The sequence below is a fragment of the Rattus rattus genome, chromosome 5 (assembly GCF_011064425.1).
Source record: "Rattus rattus isolate New Zealand chromosome 5, Rrattus_CSIRO_v1, whole genome shotgun sequence".
Taxonomy (NCBI): Eukaryota; Metazoa; Chordata; class Mammalia; order Rodentia; family Muridae; genus Rattus; species Rattus rattus.
In genome coordinates this window covers 83046132-83070622 of record NC_046158.1, presented here as the reverse complement: position 1 = coordinate 83070622, position 24491 = coordinate 83046132, and the positions used below count along the sequence as shown (strand labels likewise).

General features: G+C 48.1%; 1 protein-coding gene across 3 annotated transcripts in view; it reads right to left on the bottom strand.

The window, feature by feature from the left end:
* The window catches only part of Wt1 (WT1 transcription factor), a 41455-nt gene extending 21729 nt beyond the window's left edge, over window positions 1-19726 (bottom strand). For 2 of the 3 annotated variants that reach the window (XM_032902251.1, XM_032902250.1), the window contains exons 1-5: window positions 19717-19726; window positions 17759-17881; window positions 17276-17378; window positions 7490-7567; window positions 6486-6536 (exon numbers count right to left, since the gene is read on the bottom strand). In XM_032902251.1, the coding sequence (XP_032758142.1) occupies window positions 6486-6536; window positions 7490-7567; window positions 17276-17378; window positions 17759-17881; window positions 19717-19726 (365 nt within the window). The remainder of the gene's footprint in view (window positions 1-6485; window positions 6537-7489; window positions 7568-17275; window positions 17379-17758; window positions 17882-19716) is intronic. The other variant, XM_032902252.1, reaches the window with a different exon arrangement.
* Window positions 19727-24491: the final 4765 nt, after the last annotated feature.

Here is a 24491-nt window from a genome sequence, read left to right as displayed (position 1 = left end):
TAGTCTTGGGTCATTGCTTAATAAGAGGCACTGACTCGGGCGTCCACAGCCAGCCCTCCCAATACATAAGCCAGCCTTAGGAGCCATCAAAACCCTCACCACATGCAATGGTACTCATACCTCTCCCAGCTGACCTCATCACCGTTCACACAGAGCAGAGCTAAGAGATACTCTATTACTCAGTTCCCACTGGCCCTGGATGCTTAGCAGAACATTTTTAGAACATTTAGGAACTCTCCTTCCTGCATGAACACACAGACTCAGGAACTCATTGTCTCATGGGTCACCCCATCATACCACACAAGAAAGGTTTAGACTCTCCTTATACATCAGTGCAATGGGGTGAAGCCCTAGTTCATCTAACTCACTGGGTTCTTCTGTATTCTTGATGGTTTGACTCTATACCCAGCGGCTTCTACTGGCGCTACCAGAAGAGCAGTGCCCTAAACCTGATAGGGAAGCCATGTGCTCTCGCATCTCAGAAAAGCTATTGCAATTATATGAAAACTTCTAGAAAAGAACCAATGGTTCTCAAAACTCAGGTTCTGGATCAGCACAGGATTCTGGAGACTCTTGCATTTCAGGCTGCAATAGAGGCACATGGGAGATGAAAACTTAAAAAAAAAAAATCTCTTCCAAACTATCCTTCAGAAGGAACTTGATGGGCTACCGAGATGACTCAGAGGTTAAGAGCACTGGCTGCTCTTCCAGTAGATCCTGAGTTCAATTCCCAGTAACCACACGGTGGCTGACAACAACCTGTAATGAGATCTGGCGCCCTCTTCTGGTGTGCAGGCAAACATGCAGGCAGAATGACCCTGAATAGCACTATCATGAGGAAGGTCTGGATTCCATCTCCAGGACAGAAAAACAAACAAACAACAACAACAACAACAAACCTCAAGGCAAAGAAACAAAGGAACCCTTATGCAGTGGTTCAAGTGAGTCACGCTCTTATGAGATTATGATTTGTACTCTAACAATAAAAAGACAAAGTTTCTCTGTGTAGCCCTGGCTGACTTCAAACCCAGAGGTCCACCTGTCTGACTCTGCCTCTGCCTCTCTGCCTCTCTGCCTCTCTGCCTCTCTGCCTCTCTGCCTCTCTGCCTCTCTGCCTCTCTGCCTCTCTGCCCTCTCTGCCTCTCTGCCTCTCTGCCTCTCTGCCTCTCTGCCTCTCTGCCTCTCTGCCTCTCTGCACCCCTGCCTCTCTGTCTCTGCCTTCCTAGTGCTGGAATTAAAGGCATACACTACCAATGCCTGATTAATAAAAAATGTTTAATGGGAAGAAAATAGCCATTGGCAAGAGTTAAAATACAAAAGAGAAAACCTCTATTGTGCATGTGACAAGAAAGAGACCGTTTATAGACGAGAGCAATGGCAAAGCAACACCATTACTAAGAAAAAAACCAGCTTCTAACTACACCTCTCAGCAGAGGTAAGAGGCCTCTCCCCGTCACCTACATTGCTCCACCCTCCCCTCTCAACATCAGTTTGGTCTTTTTTTAGTCATTCCCATCAGCAAACAAATACGCTATACTTCCTGTTACCTAAAAGTCAAAAAAGAAAGAAAGAAAAGAAAAGCACCCTCTCCTGACCTGCTTCCCCAGTCAGCCAGAGCCCTTGCCTTTGGGTGTACAGCCCCCTTTCTGTAGACTTGCCTGAAGAAGTCTTTATGGGCTATCTCCGCTCATCTCCTCCCATTAGCCCTTGGTCACGCTAGGCAAGCATCCTTGAACCACACCCTAGCTCCTGAGAATCTCTAAACCCATCTATCCGTCTTCCTGCCCCTGCTCTCTCCAAGCCATCCAGGGATAATTGCTGTTAATAGAGATGTGTCTCCAGCATTTTCTTTTTGCAGACACACACACAACAAATGTTGCTTTAGGAAAACAAATGTTGCTTTTTTTTTTTAATTTATCTATGCAGTGAGGTGACAGGTGATTTCTTTGTAATGTTCTAGTGCCGCCTGAATTATTTTTAACGAGAAACTTGTGTTATTTTCTAATCAAGGGGGGAAACCCGATTTCATCTTAGAAAAAGTGAGCATCTTGGCTTTATGGGGCGCTCCATCTGTGCCTTGTTTCAAAAGTGAGGAATTGGGAAGAAAGCTGAGACAAATGAATGTGTTTGTTTTCAGTAGAGAAACACCTACTAAACTATGCAGTAGCCCGTTGTTTCTGAGAAACGTTTGGATGACTTTTTAATAGTGTACATTCTAAGTCTGGATTTCATTTTCCTAGCTGGAGATTATTATCTTGTCTTGGGCAGATGGCAAAGAAAAGGGATGGAAGGGGGGTGGTCTCAGACAGGCAGGAGGAGTCAGATCTGGAATACTCCTTGAGTCCTAAGGTATCCTTCCTTTGTGTGTTGTGCCCTCTCTTCTGAGAACACACAGTTCATTCTCCCACCACACCCACCGGAACCCTTGCTAACCCCACTTCATCTCCAAGTGTGGAAGCCACCACCATCCTCATTTCACATGGCTCCTTGGTACCACTTCCCTTTAGCATCCTTCCTGTCTTATGTTGATCTAAACAAACCTGTCATCTTCCTCTCCTGTTTACGAGACGAAACATAATTCTGACTTTAAAACTAAACCATTATAACCTCATTATTTTGAGGCAAAAAAAAACCCTACAGTGCTCAAAAACATTTTTAAATTAGAAATAATTTTAAGATAACTTTAAGGGACTACATTCGCATAATCAATACTCTTGTGAGGTGTGAAACTCTAATTTGATGATGCCTTGTCAATATGAATTTGCTGGACTCAATAGGTGGAGTCAATGATTTCTTAAGAGAGAAGACGGCACAGGGGTAAGTGTAACATAGGAATTCTAAAGGAGCGTGCAGCACGGCGTTCATAACGCTCCACTGGACTACTCCTGTGGGGGGGCGGCTGCTTTCCCACAACACCGCATTTTTTTGAATACTCCAATTTTCACAACTACTTAAAAAATTTAAAAATTAAATGCACTGACTGATAAATGCTCAAAGGGAGAGGGATGGGGGAGTGTAAAACCAAGAAAGCAGAACAAGTCTTCCCGTCCTCCCGTAGCTAGAGGGACGAGGACAATACCCTGAAGTCTCTTCTCCAGCAAACTCAGGAGTCCATTCTTCAAATAGAAGACCTATCAGAACTCTGCCAGGTCCAAGGCAAGGCAAAAACAAAGAAGTGTGGCAGAGGACTTACTTAGCATGTGTGAGATAGGCGTTCCATCCAGCAACCCCAAAGGAAGGGGATTGCTTTCAGCAGCATAAATTGAACCATTTGGAAAAGGGAAGTGAACAGCTTGGGGCAGGGGGTAAAAGAACAAGCTCAGGAATGTTCTATTCACGGAGCTGCTCTTCATGTCTCCCCACCTTTGCTTTGGCATCTGAAATGCCAGGAACTACTTATGAGCTATTGGTCTGTTTTCAAGAAGTAAATCTCCCGGAACAGGTACTGTGTGCGCATGCGCCGAGGGAAGGTACGGGGCTGCGCTGGAGCTCCCAGCCAGAGCCTCAGTTATCTCTTTTGGCAGAGGTTCTCAGAGATGAGACCATGTCTAGTGGGGATTTTCTCCAGCTTTGACAGCCTTGGCCCCACCAAAATACACAGAGCTATTTCCCCATACATCACTTCTGCATAGTCTTCTGGGTTTTCCTTTCCAGCATCCACGGGTCAAATACTGTGTGTTCTCAACAGTCTGTGAACTTCTTGGACCAGCAAAGGGACATTGATTTTGCTCAGCGCTCCTTTTGAGTTTCTATTGTGTTGGATTTCCCACTCTCCCTACCCAGTCCCCAGAGAGTAACTTCCTCCTTGTTCTAATAACTTGGACCACAGTCAAGGTTGATGTGTTTCTACATTCTGTAGGCTATTTTCTTCAGAAGAGACAAAACAGAGGCCAACAGGGTAGCTGAGGTTTGTCAGCAGCCTTAGGAAGTCAGCAGCCATTAAGAATACACAAAGAACATGTTTTCAAACAAATACAAAGCAGACAGAACGAGACGGAAATAGAAGTGTTCAAAATGGAGGCTTTATGCTCAGCAAGTACTCCTCAGAAAGGACTTGTCCTAAAAACCAACATTTAAAATAAAAGAAGAAGAAGAAGAAGAAGAAGAAGAAGAAGAAGAAGAAGAAGAAGAAGAAGAAGAAGAAGAAGAAGAAGAAGAAGAAGAAGAAGAAGAAGAAGAAGAATTATTTCTTGCTTCAGGAGATGATATAGTAGGTAAGGGTACTTGCTCTGCAAGCATGAGGGCCTGAGTTCAAATCCCTAACAGTCAACACAAAAATCCATGCATGGCATCATGTGCCTGTAACCCCAACATTGGGGGCAGAGGCAGGCAGAGCCTGAGAGCTTGCTGACAAGCCAGTCTAATCAAGAGGGGTGAGCTTTCCCAGTCAGTGAGAGAACCTCTCTCAAGGTAATAGTGTGTGCAAAGTGAGAGAAGAAGGTGTCCAACATCCTGCTTTGACTTCCTGTGCACTCACGCGCATGCAACTCACGCGCATGCAACTCACGCACGCGCGCGCGCGCGCGCACACACACACACACACACACACACACTGAATTCTATTTGTCAATGGGAGAAGAAAGGAAAGGGGCTCACAGAGTGTCTTCTCTCTAAATGAAACTGAAATACAGGACTCTCCCCTTCAGGGTGATCAAAACAGTGTGACCCCAAGGGGCAAGAGAAAACTCAGAAGTGGGTACTGAGCAGCTGCAGAGCTGGCTCAGCAGAGAGGAGCACTGGCTGCTCTTTCCACAGGGCACGGTTTCAATTCCCATCACCCGTGTGGTGACTCGCAGCCATCCGGTACACCGGTTCCAGGAGACTGAATGCCGTCTTTTGGCCTCTGTGGGCACTACAAGCATATGGCAGATAGGCATATATGCAGGCAAAGCAGCCATAAAATAAAATAAAATATTTTCTTTGGTGGGGGCGGGCTGGGTGAGACAGGGTCTCTCTACATAGCCCTGGCTGTCCTGGAACTCACTCTGTAGACCAGGCTGGCCTCAAACTCACAGAGATCCAACTTCCTCTGCCTCCTAAGTGCTGGGATTAAAGGTGTGTGTTACCATGCCAGGCCAATAAAATAAACCTAAAAGAATTAAATTAATTAATGAATAAATAAATAAATATTATAAAAAGTAATCTCCTCCAGAGTGGAAAACAAGTGTTCAATCTGAGGTACATGATATTTTAATAAAAAACTGGCATTTTTATGAGTTACATGTGCATTGTGACTTCTTTCTTAAAATGATGAGTCCAATAGTCAGTGTTTCTCATCACAGAGGAGAAAATCAATTCTTTTCACACAACACTCCAAATAGAGTCAGTACTCAAGAAATCCATTCTTATGTCAGAACTGTTTTTTCCAAAATGAAAGTGATGAACCATGAAAAGCTCATATATATTTATATATGTATATATTATACATACATAAAAGTTACCTAACCACACTTATGTTCCTTCATCCTGATGAAACAACTTCCATAACTTTCTGTAAGTTCCTAGCCAGCCTCGTCTACACAAAGAATTCCAGGCTACCCAGGGTTACAAAGTGAGATCCTATCTCAAAAAAATAACAGACTAAATAAAAAGATATCAAAATCGTTTCAATTATGGAAAGACTCAGAAACATACCAACATTCTTTATCCCTAACTTTGGGGATCAAACAAATCACGAAACCTGTCATGAAGACTACTTAAAAATTAAAAGATACTGTTTACTTTAAAATCACGCTCTGGCATTTCATCTGGGAGAATTACTAAATTCTGTATGATGGAAGGTAGAACCCAAAAATTAGGAAAAGTCAATGGCAGTAGAGAGAGAAGCATTTCAAAACTAGAGAGGTTTCTGTTTGCTTTGTTTTCAGAACCACAGAAAAAGGGAGATACTTGGATAAAATAGCAGAAAGTTTGAAAGACGGAGACAGGTCTCAGATGACAAAAAGTGACTCCGCTGAAGGAGATGCAGGGAGGAGGACAGAACCAACAAAGGAAGGAAGATGAGGTCGGTCCCGGTGTGTAAGCAAAGAAAACAAAATCAAAAGACAGCTCCAGAAATGCCCCGGAGTACAGCCGTAGGACTGGCGACACACAGAAGCTTCAGAAAGAGTGGGGATGTCTTTGCAAACTCTGCCCTGAGCCAGGAAAAATGAAAATCTATGGAGAGATGCAAGGTTAAGTCAACCCAGGCTCAAAGACCTGACTGAGCTACAAAGAACACATTTGATGCCACAGAGTGCTCTGTGAAACAAGGGAACAAGCGGCTTCCTGCTGCGTGGGTTTTCTTAAAAACTGTTTTGTGCGATGTTGATGATAAGAATATGACCAACTCCATGCAGTCCGTGATAAGTCTACAGTAAACAAGGAGAGGGCGGAGGTGGGGGTAGACAGATCTTCCCTTTGCCCACCGACTACCCTTAACCCCATGTCAGGCCTAACTCCTGCATTGCCCCAGATGTCAGTCAACAAAGCCATTGTCCACTCACTTGCTCTGCCCTTCTGTCCATTTCACTGAGCTGGAGCTCCCAGCAGCCATTCTAGAAGAGAAGAAAAGTAGGAATGGAGAACGAAGGGCGCACGATCCCGGCAAGCCCCTGGCGCCCAGAATCCAGTCAGAAGTTCTGAAGCTAATGGCCTTTTCAAGAGCGCTGAAATATGCCCCCAGCTACACTGGTTGGGGTCAAAAGAACCCTGAGAAAGGCTGGTCAGAGACCGGGCTTTGGAATCAGATCTGGGCTTGGAACCCAAGCTCTCCCACCGACCGGATGCGAACTCGGGAAGTGGTTTGTCTCTCTAGGATGTATTCATGTTCGACACAGGTGACAGTGCCTAGATTCCAGAAGCCTGTTAGGAAGCCAAGGTGCGGTGGGCTAGAAGAGCGCCTGACGTCATTTCCTCAGACTTGCTAGAAACTACACGTGAGCGCCTTGGCTGCCGGAAAAACAGCCCCACCCGCCTTCCTTGCTTCTGTTTTTAGGCGCAAAGAGAAGCTCTGTACACGTTTGACAGCAGCTCTTCCCTACAGTGCTTGTATATCTTGTGTGGACACTGACCCCTCCCTGGTCAGTGCACCCAGGAGTGGACACATCTAACGTCTGACTGCTCTAATCAACGCCGCCGCACCAGTACAGTTCAGACTGTAGACTTTGTACATGCAACGCATCTCTTGATAAGACAGTGCAGTGGTTAACGTCTGCGATAGCACCAGTAAAACATAAACTTCCAACGAAGTTTCATGGGCACAACATCTTTGAAGAATTCTAAAACATTCAACAAAGAAAGGCCACGCCGAGGGTTCCCTTGATCCAGACAAAAACATCCCATTTCCCTTTTGGAAAATTTAATGTTAAACATGCCCCTCCCACTGGGAGAGGGGGGAAAGTCTCCAAGTGCCACTGTGAACTAGCCCCCCTTTCTAAGTCTAGGCCTGTTCTACCTTCAGGAGCTATAAATAGACTGAGAATGATGTAAGCAGGTATACGTTCCTTACCCCTTCAAGGTAGCTCCAAGGTTCATCTGGTTCCAGGTCATGCACTCAAGCTGGGAGGTCATCTGGTACAAATTGTCACTGTGAAAACACCCATAGTTAGAAACACAGCCACACAGCACACAAGGACAGAACAGTTTCTTTAAGTGAAATGACATTTTTACTTTATAGCCCATGCCTTCTTCAATGATGAATATGTGAATCTGAAATGATTTTCACTTCACACCATTGATCTCTTCACTTATACCCACAGAGAGAGAACACACACACACACACACACACACACACACACACACACACACACCACACAAACTCACACACACAGCAGGAGAAAATGAGACGCATCTAGTTGCTAAAGAAAGACACCTCGATATCATGAACTTTGGAGTTTCTAAAGAGATAGTAAACCTTGGAAGGAAGAGGCAGAGGGAGTAGGCTTTGAAAGGTAACACAAGCTGGACAGCTCAGCAGTAAAGTTAAAAGCCTGACGCTGAGAGTAAAGCGACAGCAGGTTAATTATTCGTGAAAGGACCGTTACGTTCATTTAACCAGAAGGATAAGTATCGTGTGGATTATGAGAGTCCAAAAGGTCAGAGTGATGGGTGACAAATGGGCTAATATCCACAGATGTGATGACCGAAAGAAACAGGGTGATAATCCCAGCTCACAGCTAAGAAATTACTCTGGATGTATTTTATAATCCTGGTGCAAGTCAAGTGAGGTTTTAGGAAAGAAATTAACCGCCCATTATTTACATTAGTTCTTCAAGAGGGAAAATACACCTCCATGTAAACCAATCAAGAGCTGCTCTCTTTCCATTCTCTCACTGATACATAAATCAATGGCCAGAAATCTACAACGACCAAGCCCTAGTAGGAAGGCATTTAGGGCAGAACAGAAAGGGTTAATTATGAAATCTGTGGCCCAAAAGATTAATGGTTTGTCTGGTAACCTTCAGTCCAAATGTATTACAGAAGAGAATTTTCACCCTACCGTCACGGCAGAAGTGAGCAGAGATAAGAAACATTCGCTACCTAATGCATGATACCCGATCACAAATCCTGGACAATCTTGTCCCAACATTCCTTTCTGCTGCTTCATCTGGCACAGGCAATCGGAGTTTTTAATTCAGAAAGAGTTTTCTGGGCCAACTGAAACCAAACCGAGAACTCGTAGAGAGGTGACAGAAATGACAGTGCTCTGAATTACTGAATACTGTGAGCGCTCCCTCTCAACCTTGCTTGATAAATAACAGAAGCGCCCATCTGACTCTCCTATAATCTCTGCAAATTATTTAGAACTCCTTAAGGCCAGAACATGGGCTGAGGAGGAAAGCGGCTTCCAGGAGGAAATCTTTGTATATGAAAAATAAGCCGGTTTCAAACTGCAATTATGTGCAGCTTCATCAGTCAGTGTGTATCTGGGCCCATCGTTCATCTCTGGGTCTGACTGGTTATTATGCTACCACAATATCCCGCATATCAATTGAGGGAAAAAAGATTAGTTCCTCCTGGAGCTTCTCTGCTCGCAGCGGCTGCCCGTGCTGGTCTGTGCCACTGTGTTTCGCAATTCCGCGAATTCCTTCTGTAAGGCTGATGTAATTAATTCCTGAAAGACCCCAACTTTTATTAGAAGGGCAGCCTGCTGCATTTACCACAGCAGAGTTTCTTGAACTTTCTTGGGGCTGACAGTCCATTAATAAGTGGCCTCCTCCACAATCTCTCTGCTGTTTTTTGTTCTCCTGTGCCTTTTCATCAAGCAATCCATTATTAATCTGGCCATTAATCTCAGCCAACAGGCCCCCTGGATTCCCCAGGGGGCTCTATATTTTTGTCACTGATTTTTAAAAAATTGTTCACCAACTAAAGTCACTGAGTTGCAGCTGACGATTTTCCTGGGCCCCACTGGGATGTGGGGTCTCTCTGGACAGATTTAATCCTTATGTAAGGCTCAGAATGTGATCATTTTCAAGGGTGAGTGACAGAGGTCGGCACATATGGATGAATGAATGATTTGCCAAATAAAGGACGAATGAATGATTCCCAAATACATAACCTTACATTTAGAGATTGCCTAAAACTGAATGCACAACCCTATTGATTCCTAGTTTCGTCGATACAAAAGGATCTCAAAGACAATATCTTTAAATGCATTTCCTTGGCCCCCAGAAAGAATTTTCTCAAATACAGAACATATATCTCATATGTGTGCATCTTCCTACAGGATACTTATTCAAAATGGCAGCCACTAGCTGGGTGGGGCTATTGGACACTGGAAATAGAGGCTCGTTGAGAAGAAGTTTGGGTTATACTGGGTTAAGGACAGTGTTTTAAGACAAGCTTCTTTTTTTCTTATTTTAATGTGGTTATTAGCACATTTCAAATACAGCTTATACTGCTTCTGCTAGACAGTGTGCTTATGAGTGGAACTTGATATGTCCTCCTTTGGGAGCATTTGGCCTCTGAGCCTAGTTCTCTCTGTCATTTACATAGTAATCATACTCCCACAGTTCATATCATAATAATTTTTAAATAATGCTACTAATTTTTAAGGATTTATTTATTTATTATATATAAGAACACTTTAGCTGTCTTCAGACACACCAGAAGAGGAGGGCATCAGATCTCATTGCAGATGGTTGTGAGCCACCATGTGGTTGCTGGGATTTGAACTCAGGACCTCTGGAAAAAGAGTCAGTGCTCTTAACCACTGAGCCATCTCTCCAGCCCAATACTACTAATTTTAAAAATATATTTTCTCTTTGTGATCTTTCTCTATAGAGACCCTTAGGAATCAGTGGTATTATGTTTTGAGTCTATGGAAATCTGAGTAAATTACTGTTCGGCTCTCTGCACCTCAGATTTCACATCTGTTAAATGAGAACATTAATCTTGGCCTCTCTTTCTAGGAAGATGGTAAGGCGCAGAGAGGTTGGCGCTCATAGTGGCTCTCCAAAGGTGTGAAGGAGAGCACAGCCTTCTAACCTGTCAAGCTTTATCTGCACATTTGCACATTCTGGGTATCACTCCCAACAACTTCATGAAGTCATCGCCCCCATTTGTCAGACAAGGACTGAGACGCAAAAGGGTACTAAATGACTGATGACCCTCTTCCCTGCCCTTTTAGAGGTTCCTGGGCATGATTCAACAACTGAACCTATGCTATCATTTATACAATAGCAGTACAGAGTGAATCTGGAGGTGAAAGATAATCAACTCCAAGACCAGAGGCTCTTGGAAGCTGCAGGGAACAGGATGCCTGTTGTATCCTCTCCTACTCTCTCGGGATGACTGGTTGTCAGGTGACTGGCCTCCCAAGGCTTTGGTCATTCTGATATCTCAGCTGTAGAGCTTCAGAAGAGGGAGGGTAGGGAGTCTGATTGGGAGAGAAGAGATTGCAGAAAATCTCCAAGCTACTAGTGGGTTTCCTTAACCATATCCTGCCTTCCGCTGGCGGGGCTCTGCAGGGGCTTCAGTGGGTTGGCTGAATGGCACAGCCTTTCCTCTAAAGCCAATGGGAGCAATGACAATAGAGGGCAGAATGTCAATGTGAACTAAAAATACTGGGTCACCCCATCATCAGATCCTGATCTCTTTGGGCAATCATTCAACACCCAGGTCTCATCATGGAAGCCTGCCGAAACAGACAGCACCACTCAGAGAATATTGACCTCTGGCAAATGAAGCATTTACTTACTAAACGACATGGTCTCAGTGTCCACCACCTCATCCCCAGAGGGATCAGATAAGCAGGTGGTTTGGCTCAAGACAGCCCCAGTGGTCACGTAGACATTTCAGCTCCAACCATTAAGCGCAGCCTGGTCGGAAGTAGACTCTGAACCTACAGGCTGCCAAAATAGAGTCCCAAAGTCACGATGGCCTTTATAGTTATAAGTGGATTTTTTTTTTAAGTCACTTGCTTCCTATGTAAGAAATGTTTGAAGTCAGAGGCAAGCGAGAGAAGAAAGAAACTTCTATAGCTGGGATTAATGCACGTTGGAGTTAAATAAAAGGAAGTCAGTCCCAGCAAAAGGGGAACTTGAAAGGAAATCAGTAGATCATATAGTTTGTTTTGGCCTGGATTGCAGAATTACTGTGTTCTTGACCTCTACACAAAAGAAAGGAAGGGGAAAAAAAACTCCACTATTATCTAGACTAGAACTCCTCCACTCTTGAATTGCAGTGGACTCCAGCACGTTTTCATCTTTAAATGTGTTTATTACGTTCACAGAACAAGGAAGAAAGGGTCCTGTCAGAATCCTCTGACTAATCCTCCACCGCTGTGTCTGTGACTGGGCAAAGAAACAGCAGAGGTAAAGCTTGCCCGTGGGGTTGGAAGGCAGGTTTTTAAGTGGATACACCCAGCATCATCAGAGGTAAGACTTTGAGGTAAGAACTTCGTCTACGATGACCCAGCACTGGACCAGGGGAGAGGTGTTCCTGGCCTCGCCTCTACCCCTTAAGCAAGGTGCATGTGGAGAGACGTCCACAGAGCCCCCTTTCCTGCACCGATCCTCCCTCCATGGCGCCATGGAGGCTGACTGCCCTGAACTTTCTGCCCAGCAGGCTACAGTGAATAATTATTTCATAGTCGCTCTCTTGGTATTGTATTTGCTCTCAAGCTCACCAGCCAGCCAAAGGAAAACCACTGGGGATTCTACTTCTAATAACAAACACTTGGTCAGCATACAAGTCACAGGAATATTTGGGACTAGATTTTTCCCCCTCCCTGGATACGGGTTCAGTTCAAGCCTGTGACTTTGATAACATGGCCCACCACCCTGGATACCACTTCAGACCTTCCACTTCTGCCTGCTCGGTGGGAAATGAACAGAAGTCTGTACTATATAAAAATTATACTGTACAGTGTCCATGGTTTCCCAAGGGAAGACAGGTGAAATGAAGGGTAATTTTATTTTGAGTACACCTGTCATCTGATTTATGACTTAACTGAATATGCCTTTGACCTATGGTTTCCAAAATTCTACAGGTCAGAGGCTCTACTGAACACATCAATACTAGAGAATCTTCAGAATCTATTAAAATATTTGAAGCGTAAGTTTTTTGTTTTTGTTTTAGAATTGGAGTAGTGCTGCCTACTAAAGAGCAAACGTGAAGCAAAAGGAATCTTCTCATTTAAGCCTGTAGCATAGCTAAAGACAGCCAAGTAAAGCTATGGGCTAGAGCAGCGATTCTCGGCCTGTGGGTCTGCATAGCAGATATTTACATCACAATTAATTTTTAAATTTATTTATTTATTTTATGTATATGAGCACACTGTCACTGTCTTCACACACACCAGAAGAGGGCATCAGTTCCCATTACAGATGGTTGTGAGCCACCATGTGGTTGCTGGGAATTGAACTCAGGACCCCTAGGAAGGGCAGTCAGTGCCGTTAACCTCTGAGCCATCTCTCCAGTTCCTACATCACAATTTATAACTGCAGCAAAATTACAGTTACAAAAGAACAATGAAATAATTTTTGGTTAGGACAGGGGCAGTCACCACAATATGAGAAACTGTATTAAAGGGCCAGAGCATTAGGAAGGTTGAGAACCACTGGGCTCGCCCCGAGAGGTAACTTGGCCTATTAAGAACACTGGCTGCTCTTCTAGAAGACCAGAGTTCAATTTCCAGAATCCCACCAGAGGCTCGAAACCACTCTACTTCCAGGGGATCTAATACTCTCTTTTAGTCACTGCATGTTCATGATACAGAGCCATATATGCAGAGAAAACACCGTACACCTAAAACAAATAAATGTAACTTTTAAAAAGAAAGACATATAAAGCTAATAGAAAAGCAAAAGGACAGGTTAAAACCTACAGTGTGAAAGAGAAACCACTACAAACAGGAATATGTTTCAAACGCAGTGCCCAGCACTTTTCAAAGTAGCTGTGAGGCTTCCCCCATGCCTTAGGGAGTGGCAGCTCCTACCTTAGGAGTAAGTTAGCAAGCAGAAGAGCCAACAGTGAGCCCTGGAAACAATGCTCAGCTAGCCACTTTGTTTGGGAAAAAACTACAATGGGTTCTGCTGAGTGAGGTTGGACTTCATTACACTTCACTCTGGGAGATCTCGTGGTTCACTCTTCCCTCAGGCTTGCTTCTGAGCAAGCAGGGGCAGGGGGGGCGAGGGGGGGAGTGTAAACCTGAAAGTTCTCACAAAACATCACAGATGAGAAGAAAGGCCAGTACTCTAGAAGTCTTTAGGGGGCTTCTACTGTGCTGAGCGTCATCCCGATGCTAGATGCCCAGTGGTAAAGATGAACTTGAAGGAGCCTGGAGGGCACTGCTTCTGACTAAAACCACTAGGGAAAGCAATGCCTAGAACACCCTGGATGGGAGATATCAGAGTGGTGGCATATGCCACCCCCAGAGAGTGGCACTTAGCTGTGTGAGAGGGAGGGGTGCAGAGAGTCGAAGAATGGATTAGATCCTCACTATCTGAAATTTAAGCCAAAATTATATTTCTTATCATGTCCCATGGGGGTGGGGATTACCTCTCAGTTTCTTCCTTTGTAAAATAGAGGTCATAATCCTTTGCCCACCTCAAAGAATAGTGATGCGGATTAAATACCCATAAGGTATTTTACAGACACCTGACACATGAGAGGTCTATGCCAGCATTTGTGCTTACTATTTATCAGTGAAAGACCCTGGCATAGAAAGAGGCCTGGTCCAACCGAGCAGTCCAGAATTGCTCCTATTCTGAGTAGAAATTGCACTCTCTTCCTCGAGTTCCTAAGCTTACCTCCTCATCAGTAAAATGGACGTTATAGCACCTACCTCATAGATAGTAAGATTAACAGATGGAATGAGCATGCTACTAGAGACAGGAGAAGATGTAGGGGACAAAAGAGCCGACATTTTGAGAGTTTCTACTAAGCAGATTCCCATTAATACTAGAGAATGACACTAGACCCCAAGCCTGGGGAGACAAAGGGAAGAGAGGGCTGTAATGGGGGAAGCCTAAGGGGAGTCTGCTTCAGGGTATCAAACACAGTAAAGCAGACAAAATACACACAAGTCTTTCTCTCTCAGGTGCTCCCAACTTTAGAAGGAAAAAGGTACCCAACCAAGGGCCAGTAAGTGGCTACACCACTGACCATCTAAACTTCAGAAGCCAAGCCATGCAGCAATTGAAGTTTGCTCCCATTCTCTCTGCTACTTAAACATTACATTCACATAAGTGATTGAACATACTTCAAATCTTTTTAGAAATAGAACTACCTTAGTACACTTGCCCTCGTGGTTCCTTCAGAAAGTTATGTGTATTTGGAAAAGGGATTGCCAATACCGCGAATCTAAGGTGAGCAGAGAATCAAAGACACGAGGGAATGCTTCAAGGGAACAATCTCTCTTCCTACAGAAGTCACCATTGGTTTTGCTTTGTTTCTACTTAGGAAATTTATGCATTTTTTTAGGAGATTGGTGTTAAAAACAAGATCAAGGCAAGTTTTAGAACGTCACAGAAAGAATAAAAGGATAAGCAAATATTTATGCAAGGTGAATCTCACAAAATTACTTTCAACAATGAGTTGTCTGGGCTAGAAAAATATGTGTGCTGTGTATTTAAAATATGATCTTGGTGTAGGGTAATATAGTTCCGTGGTAGAGGAAATGCTTAGCATGCAAAAGATCCCAGAGACAAAAATCTGTAACAACCAGAATGACTTTTCCCATCTCGAGAGCAAGCATAGATTCATCCCAAAGTCACATTGCATCAGAGAATCTCCACAAATCAAAAATCCACAATGGCAATGTCGTTTGGGGGAAATGATACTAAATTATAGATTGTGATCACTTTATCCAAGATACCTTCTTGTGGCAGTTCAGCCCTTCTGATGAACCCCCTTCTTAGAGTCCCTCATTATGGGTCAAGGTTTGGAAGACACACACACACACACACACACACACACACACACACACGGGGAGGGGGGAGGCTAGCAAAAGCGGGAGGGGGAGACAGACAGAGAGACAGAGAGAGAGAGAGAGAGAGAGAGAGAGAGAGAGAAAGAGAGAGAGAGAGAGAGAGAGAGAGAGAGAATTATATCTTGCCAGTCCCCAGCTCCCAAGAGTGTACCGGACCCATCTCAACAATGCCCACTCCCACATCACACTCTTCCTGACTGAGGGACCAAGGTCTTCACACCAGGAACTGTTCCAGACCCCCTCCCCCAGCTACTAGAATAACAGCGATGACACTCTGGCAATAGACAGGAAGGATGTCTGTGGCTGTTGCCACTACTCCCCATAAGGGGAGAGTCTTCCAGACTGGAGCGCTTGCCACTCTTGAACTTGTTCTGGTGATCTGGCTTCACTGAGACTGTGGCCTTAGCACACTGGCTCTGCAGTGCTCGCCCAGGACCACTTTCTACATAGGGAGAGGAAAAATGAATATGCCCCCCCTCTGCCCTTTGTGCATGTTTCTCTCCCTCCTGCCTGAAGAAAAGTGGTGCGGAACCCAAACTTCGATTAGATTGGATGGATTTTTCACGCCAAATAGAAACGTTTTCGAAGTCAGAGCACTCCAGAGGGCAAAATTAGAAGAGACCAGGCTTTACGCCTGGATACCCGGATGGGAGAGAAAGACCAGTCCCAGGGTCAATGCACCTGAGGCCCTAGGTTGCACCGCTGCTGTGCAGGCTTCAGACATTCCCCTCCTCCACCTCAGGGACTGGAGGTCCCCAGGCGCAGCCATTCCCCCACCCAATCTCCCACGACAGACGCTTTTCCTTCCTTCATTACCTCACTACCTCCTTCCCTTGACGTCAGCCTCCTGGAGTCGAGGGGCGGGAGGATGGGAATGAGTTTGGGGCAGTCGGTGTCAGGATCCCCATAGTACAGGGGGGAGGGGGAGCGGTGAGGTAATGCGCACCCAACCTCTACAGCCAAGACAAGGCGCGCAGCACCTTCCAGGCTGTCATGGACCGGTGTGTGTGTGTGCATCGCAGTTGCTAAGCAACGCTATCTACGACGCGGGATGCCCGCCAAGTTCACCCAAAGTTGAAGAATAAATTTGGGTAAGAAAAGGTGGAAAGTGGAACTAGAGACCAGAGAAGGGGGAGGGAGCAGAGTTTAAATGAGGAAAAAATTCTCCCCGAAGCAAGAAGGTTTGCGTGCCTGCGCATCTCCGTGATCACAGTCTCGAGCAAAGGGTCTAGCCCCGGAGCGCACACAGGGCAGCCACAAAACAAGTCTTCGAAACACTGTCACGGGCCAAAACTCTAGAGGGCAAGGGTGAGAGGAAGGATGTGGCCCACTCTTTAAGTAGTTTGGCCTGTGTGGCCAGTTGACGCGGAAGCTTTTAACTAGATGGACAGAGTTGGAGTGGACTTGGTCCTTAAATATTTTTTTCTTTTTGTCTTGGGGAAGTTAAAGGGCTCCCAGCAAAGACCATTAAGAAATAACTCATGACCGGGCATGATGGCGCATGCCTTTAATCTCAGCACTCGGGAGACTGAGACAAGCGGATCCCTCAGTTCGAGGCCAGACTGGTCTACAGAACTACCAGGACACACAGAAAAATTCTGTCTCGAAAAACCAAAGAAAAGAAACCCCCAAAGCAGCAGTTTCCTTTTTATCACCAAACACAGTGACCTTCGTTTATATGCAAAGCAATAAACCAAGGCACCTGCTTTCTTTAAACTGAGTGTCTTGGCCTCAAGAAGACTTCGTTTGTCTCCCGCTGTCAGCGATGCCCAGAGTCAGGCGTTCCCTCGCCGCCGCAGGCTCACCTGCGCCTCCCGGATCTCCAGGCCTTAGCCGCGGCGCTCTGCACCTTCTTACCTGCTGTAGGGCGTCCTCAGGAGCAGGGCCTGGCTGCCTGTGCAACTGTCGGTAGGGGTGTGGCAGCCATACACTGGAGGTGGCACCGAGTACTGCTGCTCGCCTGCCAGAGAGCCAAGGGCAGCAGTGAGCGGGACCCGAGAGTGTGAGGCACAGGCAGGGGTTCGGGTGTGGGGTGGGGGAGCGTGCTGAGCCTCGGACAGTGAGGTCTGGTCAGCTGTGTGACGTGCGGCTCACGACTCAAGGACTACTTCTTCACAGTCACTCTCTAGCATTGGAAGCCTTGCCTGAGGGACGTTTTTCCTTAGTGTACTTTGAACGGAAGGAGATTCGATCTTTCAAATAGAGTAAAACAAGCTAGTATTTCTAAAATCTCTTTTGCTGTCTCGCTTTCCCAGTTTGCTAGGAATTGAAAATTTGGATAAGATGCGGTAATATAGATGGAGACATCCGGTAAAACCGGCATTTTCCCCACCCACTTACCCAGCGAGCCCTGCTGGCCCATGGGGTCCTCGTGTTTGAAGGAATGATTGGGGAACTGCGCTGCATGGTGCGAGGGCGTGTGGCCATAACTGGGTGCCCCGTCGAAAGTGACCGTGCTGTATCCTGAAGAAGAGGCACAAAGAAGCACAGAGTCAATTAGGTTCCTGAAAAGTCAGGGGCATTGGCAGGACTCGAACCCGGGTGGCAGCGAGTACCCGATCTCCGAATTCGCGTCAGCAGTAGAGTCGTCCTCTGTCGTCCCCTGTAGTCCCCTGCCATCCCAGCCACCACCACTACCCCCTCCGCCCTCTAGAACTTCAGACTTGAAGCGGGGGCGGGGGGGGGGTGCACCAAACTTTGTGGTGGGAACTAATCCCACCCTCTTTCCCAAATAAAATCCCCAACTCCGCGCCTTTCCCCAATTCTTCTGTGCCTGTCTTCCACTGTTGAATAGAACCTCCAGCAAGTTGGGTGTAAAATCCGTCGCCCGCCTGGCGGAGAAACTGTCTTTCTTAAAAAACAAACAACACCGTGGCTCTCGCGCTAGGGCGGCTCGGCCCAGAGGACTGGGTTTCCTCCGCTGACCCCGCTTTGACTCAAGGCTGTAAATCAAGGGCCCGCGCACCAGCTTTCATTAATTACTCTGAGCCAGTTCAACGGTCTGCGCTTTAAATGGACAGAGTAATTACCAGGGCATGTTACCTCTCTGGGCTGCACAGCCTGACACCAAGACACCCAAAGCCTTCAGGAAAGCTTGTAGGGGCGGAGGCGGGCAGGACCCTTCCAGTTAGGTCGAATCCTTCTGTCCCTCCTACGCTTACCTGGAGCCTAGGGGGCCCAGTTCTGCCCATTGCTGTGGTGACCAACCTTCTTGCCCTACAGGTCAGGACACTGTCCCTAACACTGTCCCTGTGTAGCAGTGTTTCAGCCCCTTGCCTCAGTTTCCCTGCTGAGAAGCTGAGGCTGGTGATGATCTGTCCTAGCTCTCGAATGGATGAAAACCAACCAAGAGTCTTGAAAATCCATATTCTTTCACGGTATTGTTACAAAGTTTCTATAAACACATTTCCCATCTGTTTGCCAAATCTCAAGTTCTTGTGGACGCCCTCATCTTAAAAATCCTTCTAGGGACTTAATTGGGGTAGGGCCTTCTCCTCCTCTCCTCCTGGTGGAGCTTGGAAGGGGGAGCCAGGACTTGCAGGATAGAATGCCAATAAGCGCTGGTCCTCACAGAGTGGCTACTCCCCCTCCCTGCAAGGCCATCCTGCAGTAGCCCCGGTGGCTTCCTACTGCGCAGTCTCTAAACCCCAATAAATTCTAGGAAGTAACCACCTGAAGTGAAAATTTCTGGTTTCTTTGGAGACTCAGTTATGTCATGTGATGTTTTTAACCCACCAGTTGATCGAGGTTTTTCTATAAGAGTCGCCGAGACCCTTCATTCAGTACACAGACAGTTATCTCCAATTTCAAAATACGGAGGTGACTCCTACTGTCCAGACAAAACCCCGGCCTTCATGCCTATCGGGGTTGCTCCGGAGCAGTCGATGTACTCTACCAATGGTGGCGCTTTACAGTGAAGGGGAGTGATGGGATACCATAGGAATCACCAAGCTGTGCCTTGGAAGGCATTGAGTGCCCCGGAGAACTCTGGTTAGTGACTGAGGAATCAGCCAGCTTTTCAACCTGGGTGAGCGAGCCCTTTACTTCTGAAGCAAGGAAAGATAATCCCCAACCCTAATAACTCTTGGGTGTGGATTAAAAAGTATATATAGCCTTCCAGAGTCTCCCTTTTGAGAAATGAAGCCTGACTCTGCTTGAGGCCTACAGCTTACAAACAAAATTTGGGTCCAGGCACCCACCCGAGTGTTCCCAGGAGAAATACGGGAGTTTGTGGAAGAGACCTTAAACAAAACAGGGGGAAAGAGGTAGAGCAATAAAGAAATTGTCTCTAAACGAACCCTTCTCCATTCCTGAGCCGAGTAGCCAATGATCTCAGGCCACGCAAAATCTCAGACCCGCTGCTCAATCGCTGGTAACGAGAGCTGCTAGTGCCCGGGCTGCAGCTCCCACGCCAGGGACCTCGGCTCCGCGGTCCGGAACCCCGGCTCGAGGAAGCGGGAGTCCAGCAAGGCTTCTTACCCTCCTTCCCATAGAGGACGCCCGCAAACCTCGGCCGGCAGAGGCAACCTTGAGCCCCTCCCTCGGGTCTTCTGGGAGGGGCAGCAGTGAAGCAGCGGGACGGCAGGGAGAGCTCTTTTAATTAGAAGCTTATCAGAGCTCGGGCTGATTAGGAACCCGCTGTACCTGGGGACTGAGCTGAGCCCATCTCGAAGAGGGCGGGAGTGGGGGTCGGCGGAAAGATTGCTGACTTCGCGAAGTTTCAGAGTGTTCAAAGGCTTCTTGTCCAGGCCTCGGAGGGAGAGGCCCTCGCAGCCAAGGTAGCCACTTTCCCACGGTTGATCTGGACCAGGGAGGGGAGAGCAACCTTGACATTGTTGGAAGGAGAATAAGGCTCTGAGCTCTCCCCTGCCTCCGCTGCGGAGGAGCCCGGAACAGGCTGCTCCAGCCAGGCCCTGGAGAGCTGAGGGGGAGATCCTACAGCAGGCTAAGCCTGGAAGGTGTTCCGGAAAACCCAGCTGCCAAAGGATAGGTGGAGTCCTCACTCCCACCCAACTACTGTCTTTGATATGACCGGAGGGGGGCGCCTTTGGCCCCATCACAGCGGGTCTCCGGTCACCGGCCAGCAGGGCAGAGATCTCCAAGGCCCAGGCTATCACTGTTAGGAGCACTACAGGGCTAGAGGGGTGCGGGGGTCAGAAGCTGACTGGCAAGCCCTGCATTGGGTCCAGACTAGGAAAATCCTCACCCCCACTTCTGCGTTCTGACAGACTTCCTAACCATCTCACTCACAAGTTCAGGACCTATTCATCTGGGCAGAGAAAACCCATTTCAGCCAGGGAGCCAAAATTTCTGGGAGAAAACAAGAGAAAAAAAAATGTGAATACAAGTCATACCTCTGCCACGAACTAAGAGGACTCTTAAAACCCTAATCTCTGAGTGACTGGATTTAGGCGCCCAGTGTTAAGAGGCTCCTTAGATCTCAGCGCTTCTTGTGAAGGTTCCTATAGCCACTAGCTGTCTTAATAGGTAATCTACAGCCCCACTGACCCCACGGAGTAAGGTTTGCTTTTTGCTAAATTAATCTTTACAAGATTATGATGTCAGCTATATAAGAAATGGCTGTGTGTGTGAATGTCCTTAAGAAACTGGGGAAGGAAGGAAGGAAGGAAGGAAGGAAAATGTCACAGTTGCTCTCCCAGGCTTGCCAGCAGGTAACCAGAGATAGCTTGAATTCCTCTGACAGCCGAGTCTGGAGCAAGCTGGTGGCCATGTTCACACTTTCCAGGGACAGCAGACAACTTCTCCTAAGCAAAAGCTCCAAACTATATCCTACATTGCTGAAAGGATCCATAGGAACTCCTAAAATAAAGGAATGAATATTCAAAGAACTTCGGGTCTTGAGGGTCCCTCCTAGGTGCCTTGGGGGATGGGATGGGTAAGCAGCCCCATGCTCACCACTTCAGCTCCCAGGAGGCAAGGGAACCCACAGGGGCCACCTGCTCGACCCACTCCTTTTAACTAGAAAAGAAAAAGCCAAGTTTCCTAATGGGAACCTGCTTCCAGGGTATGTCCCTGCAAGGGAGACATCTCCCCATTGGCCTTCTCTTGGTTTGAGAAGAGCTGATGTGGTGGGAAGCTTTCGCCAGTTCTCATTTCCCAAGCTTTCTCGCTTCTGTAGTAGCCTGACCTGTCTACTCCAGAAGAATCTGGATGCCCACCCCCAACACCTCAAGTGCACTGGCAATGCCCTCCCGATTTAAATTCTCAGCCCCACCCACCTTCAACAATGGGTTTCTTCTACTAGATGCGCAGCACAGAGTGCTAAGCCTCACGGGGAGCCTAGAAAGACTCAAAAAGATGGTGGTCCATTAGAATTTGCTGGCCAGGGGGGTTATAGGTCTGTGAGAGCCTCTCCAAATAACAGGCATGCTCACTCTCGACATACACATGCTTGACAGTGGCTCCTTTTCTGATCCAGGGAGGTGTAGTCGGATTGTATGTTCTGTATTTACACTCTGGTCAGATTTCCTCCTGTTTGGCCTATAACTTCTGGCCTAACCCAAACTCCTGGTTGTCCACCTCAGTTCTCCTCTTGGAGGCGAGCAAAGTGACCTGGAGGTTTGCCAAAGGTAACACCTACCTACTAGAAAGTGATGGCAAGATCCACGAGCCTCTGCGAAGGCACCAAGTTCTTCCCCCAACATCTCTAGTTCAAAACTCTAGTTTCATTTACCAAAGACCTAAAACGGAAGGACCCCCCCCCAGTCCGCTCCAATTTTCTCCTCAAGTCCCTGTTCTTCAGTGGTTTCGGTTTCACTAGGGCTTCGGGTGGTCGAGCGGCTCCAGGCTGGGTTCAAAAGGCCCTGGAGAGACCTTGGGCACCTTCTGCATCTTCCCCTAAGGGTGTGGGCTCTCCTTCCCCCTTTCCCACACATTTCAGAAACACCCAGACCAAGGACATCAGAATTTTTGGCCCAAGAAAAGCCTGTGTCAGAAAAGGTTTTCCTAAAACATCCACTCAAACGAAATTCGATTCTCAACAGCAAAGAAATCAAATGAGAACAAACGAAGAAAGCGACAGCGGCTTAGGAACCATGGTTCCACCAGGGTGCTAACGAAAGAGAGATGTAGGGGCTCCTGTGAGAGTTAAAAATTAGACTCGTATATTAACTGAAGACCCGCCAATACACTTGTTCTTGTTTCTACATCCAAAGCCTTATGAAATCATTCCCCAGCCTAACTTCGGTGTACGTGACTAGGAAACACCCAAGGAGCAGTGAAAGGAAGAAGGCCACCTTTTCACAGTCTCGCACCAGAGATTTGGTTCGATGTGGGTTGGAGACCGACCGGCCAGGATGGTTTTCCCATCCCCGCGGCCTTCGAACTACCGAACTCCAGTTCGATCCAGGAGATCAACAGTGCTACCTCTTCCGCAAGGTACACGCGAATACAGACTAGGTTCCCCAAAGTTTTAATCCTTCATTCCAAAGCTCTCTGCTGCTCACGGTGGGCCTGGAATGAGCCAGAGCCTATGGAGAACTCTCTTCGGGCTTGTCACAGGGCGTTTCTAAACGCCAGTCCCACTCGGAATCCTCTACTTAGTCCGTCTACACTAGACGTCTTAAGAGCCAACGCCTGGTGAGGCCTTATGCACCAGACCCCCCCCCCACTCCCGTGTGGAGTCACGCGCTACAACCAATCCACTCTTCCTCCTCCGGTGGAGTCCCGAAACCTCTAGGACACCCAGGGGTCCCAGATGTCCTCCCGCGTCCTGCGAACTATCTGGGGTCGTGCTCAGCAGTGTGTAAGTGGTGGTGATGGTGCGGTGTCGCTAGCATTTGACACAGCCCACTCCCCGCTGCCCGCTACTTTCAGACTCCGTTGGAAGGCAGCTGGATAGGAACTGGCATCAAGAAGGAAGAGAGGAGGGGAGGAGCGGCGTGGGGCCAAGTCGCGGAGCTACTACCGCGCGTGGAGGTCGTGCTGCGCGGAATCCTTACCTTGGTTGCGGATGGTGGGCTGGCTCTCCAGGCAGCTGGGCAGGTAGGGCGCATTGGGGAACATCCTGGCCTGGCCGGATGACGCCTGGCTGGGCGGGGGAGGACCGAAGGGTCCGTAGCGACAGGCCCCGGCTGTACCGGTGAACTGGCCGGAGAAGTGCAAGGTGAAGGCGCTCAGGCACTGCTCCTCGTGCGGCTCGGCGCCGCCCCAGCTGGGCTCCTGTTTGATGAAGGAGTGGGGTGGCGGCGGAGGCGGCGGCGGAGCGGGAGGAGGCGCGGGACCGCCCAGCGACCCGTAAGCCGAGGCGCCCGGAGGCGCGAAGTCCAGCACGGGCGCCCATTGCGCCGCGCCGCTCACAGGGAGCCCACAGCCGCCTCCACCGCCCAGCGAGGACACGGCGGGCAGCAGCGCGTTCAGGTCCCGCACGTCGGAACCCATGAGGTGCGGTTCGGATGCGGACGGCTCTCCGCTCCTGCGATCCTGCGGACTCTCGACGCTAGACTTGGCCCAGATGCTGCGCGGGCCTGGGTCCCCAGGCTGCTCCGGCTGCTGAGCGCACCCGGGTTCCCGGCGGAGCGTGTGCTGAGACGCCGGCTCCGGGACACACGTGGAAGCCGGCTCCTGCGACAGGAGGAAGTCCAGGATCGCGGCGAGGAGGCGGCGGGCCCGGATTCCTGGGCTGCCGTCCTCTCTCTGGGTGGGTGGGTGAATGACTAGGTGGGAGGGAGGGCGGGAAAGGAAAAGGGGGAGCGGGCAGGCGGTCGGGTTGCGGAGAGCCCCGGGTGTGGGCGCTGCCTTGAACTCCTTACCCCAGCTGCCTGGCTGCCCCCAGCTTCCCAAAGCTCAAATAAGAGGGGCAGGCAGCAGGGAAGGAGGAGGAGCCAGGATGCTCGGCCGCTCCATTCACACAGCAGCCTTAGCTCAGCAAAGCGCGCTGCTCGTCCGGGTTACTCGCATCTGGGGTGTGGGGCGGGCCCGAGGGAGCGTTCTTCTCGGAGACACCCTCCTCTTTGGCCCGCCACGTGCTCTCAGCTGGCCTGTACGGCAAGCCTCCCCCTGCTTCCCCTGCTAGCCTTGAGTGTAGGCGCCTTGAGGCAAGGCCCTCTAGGTA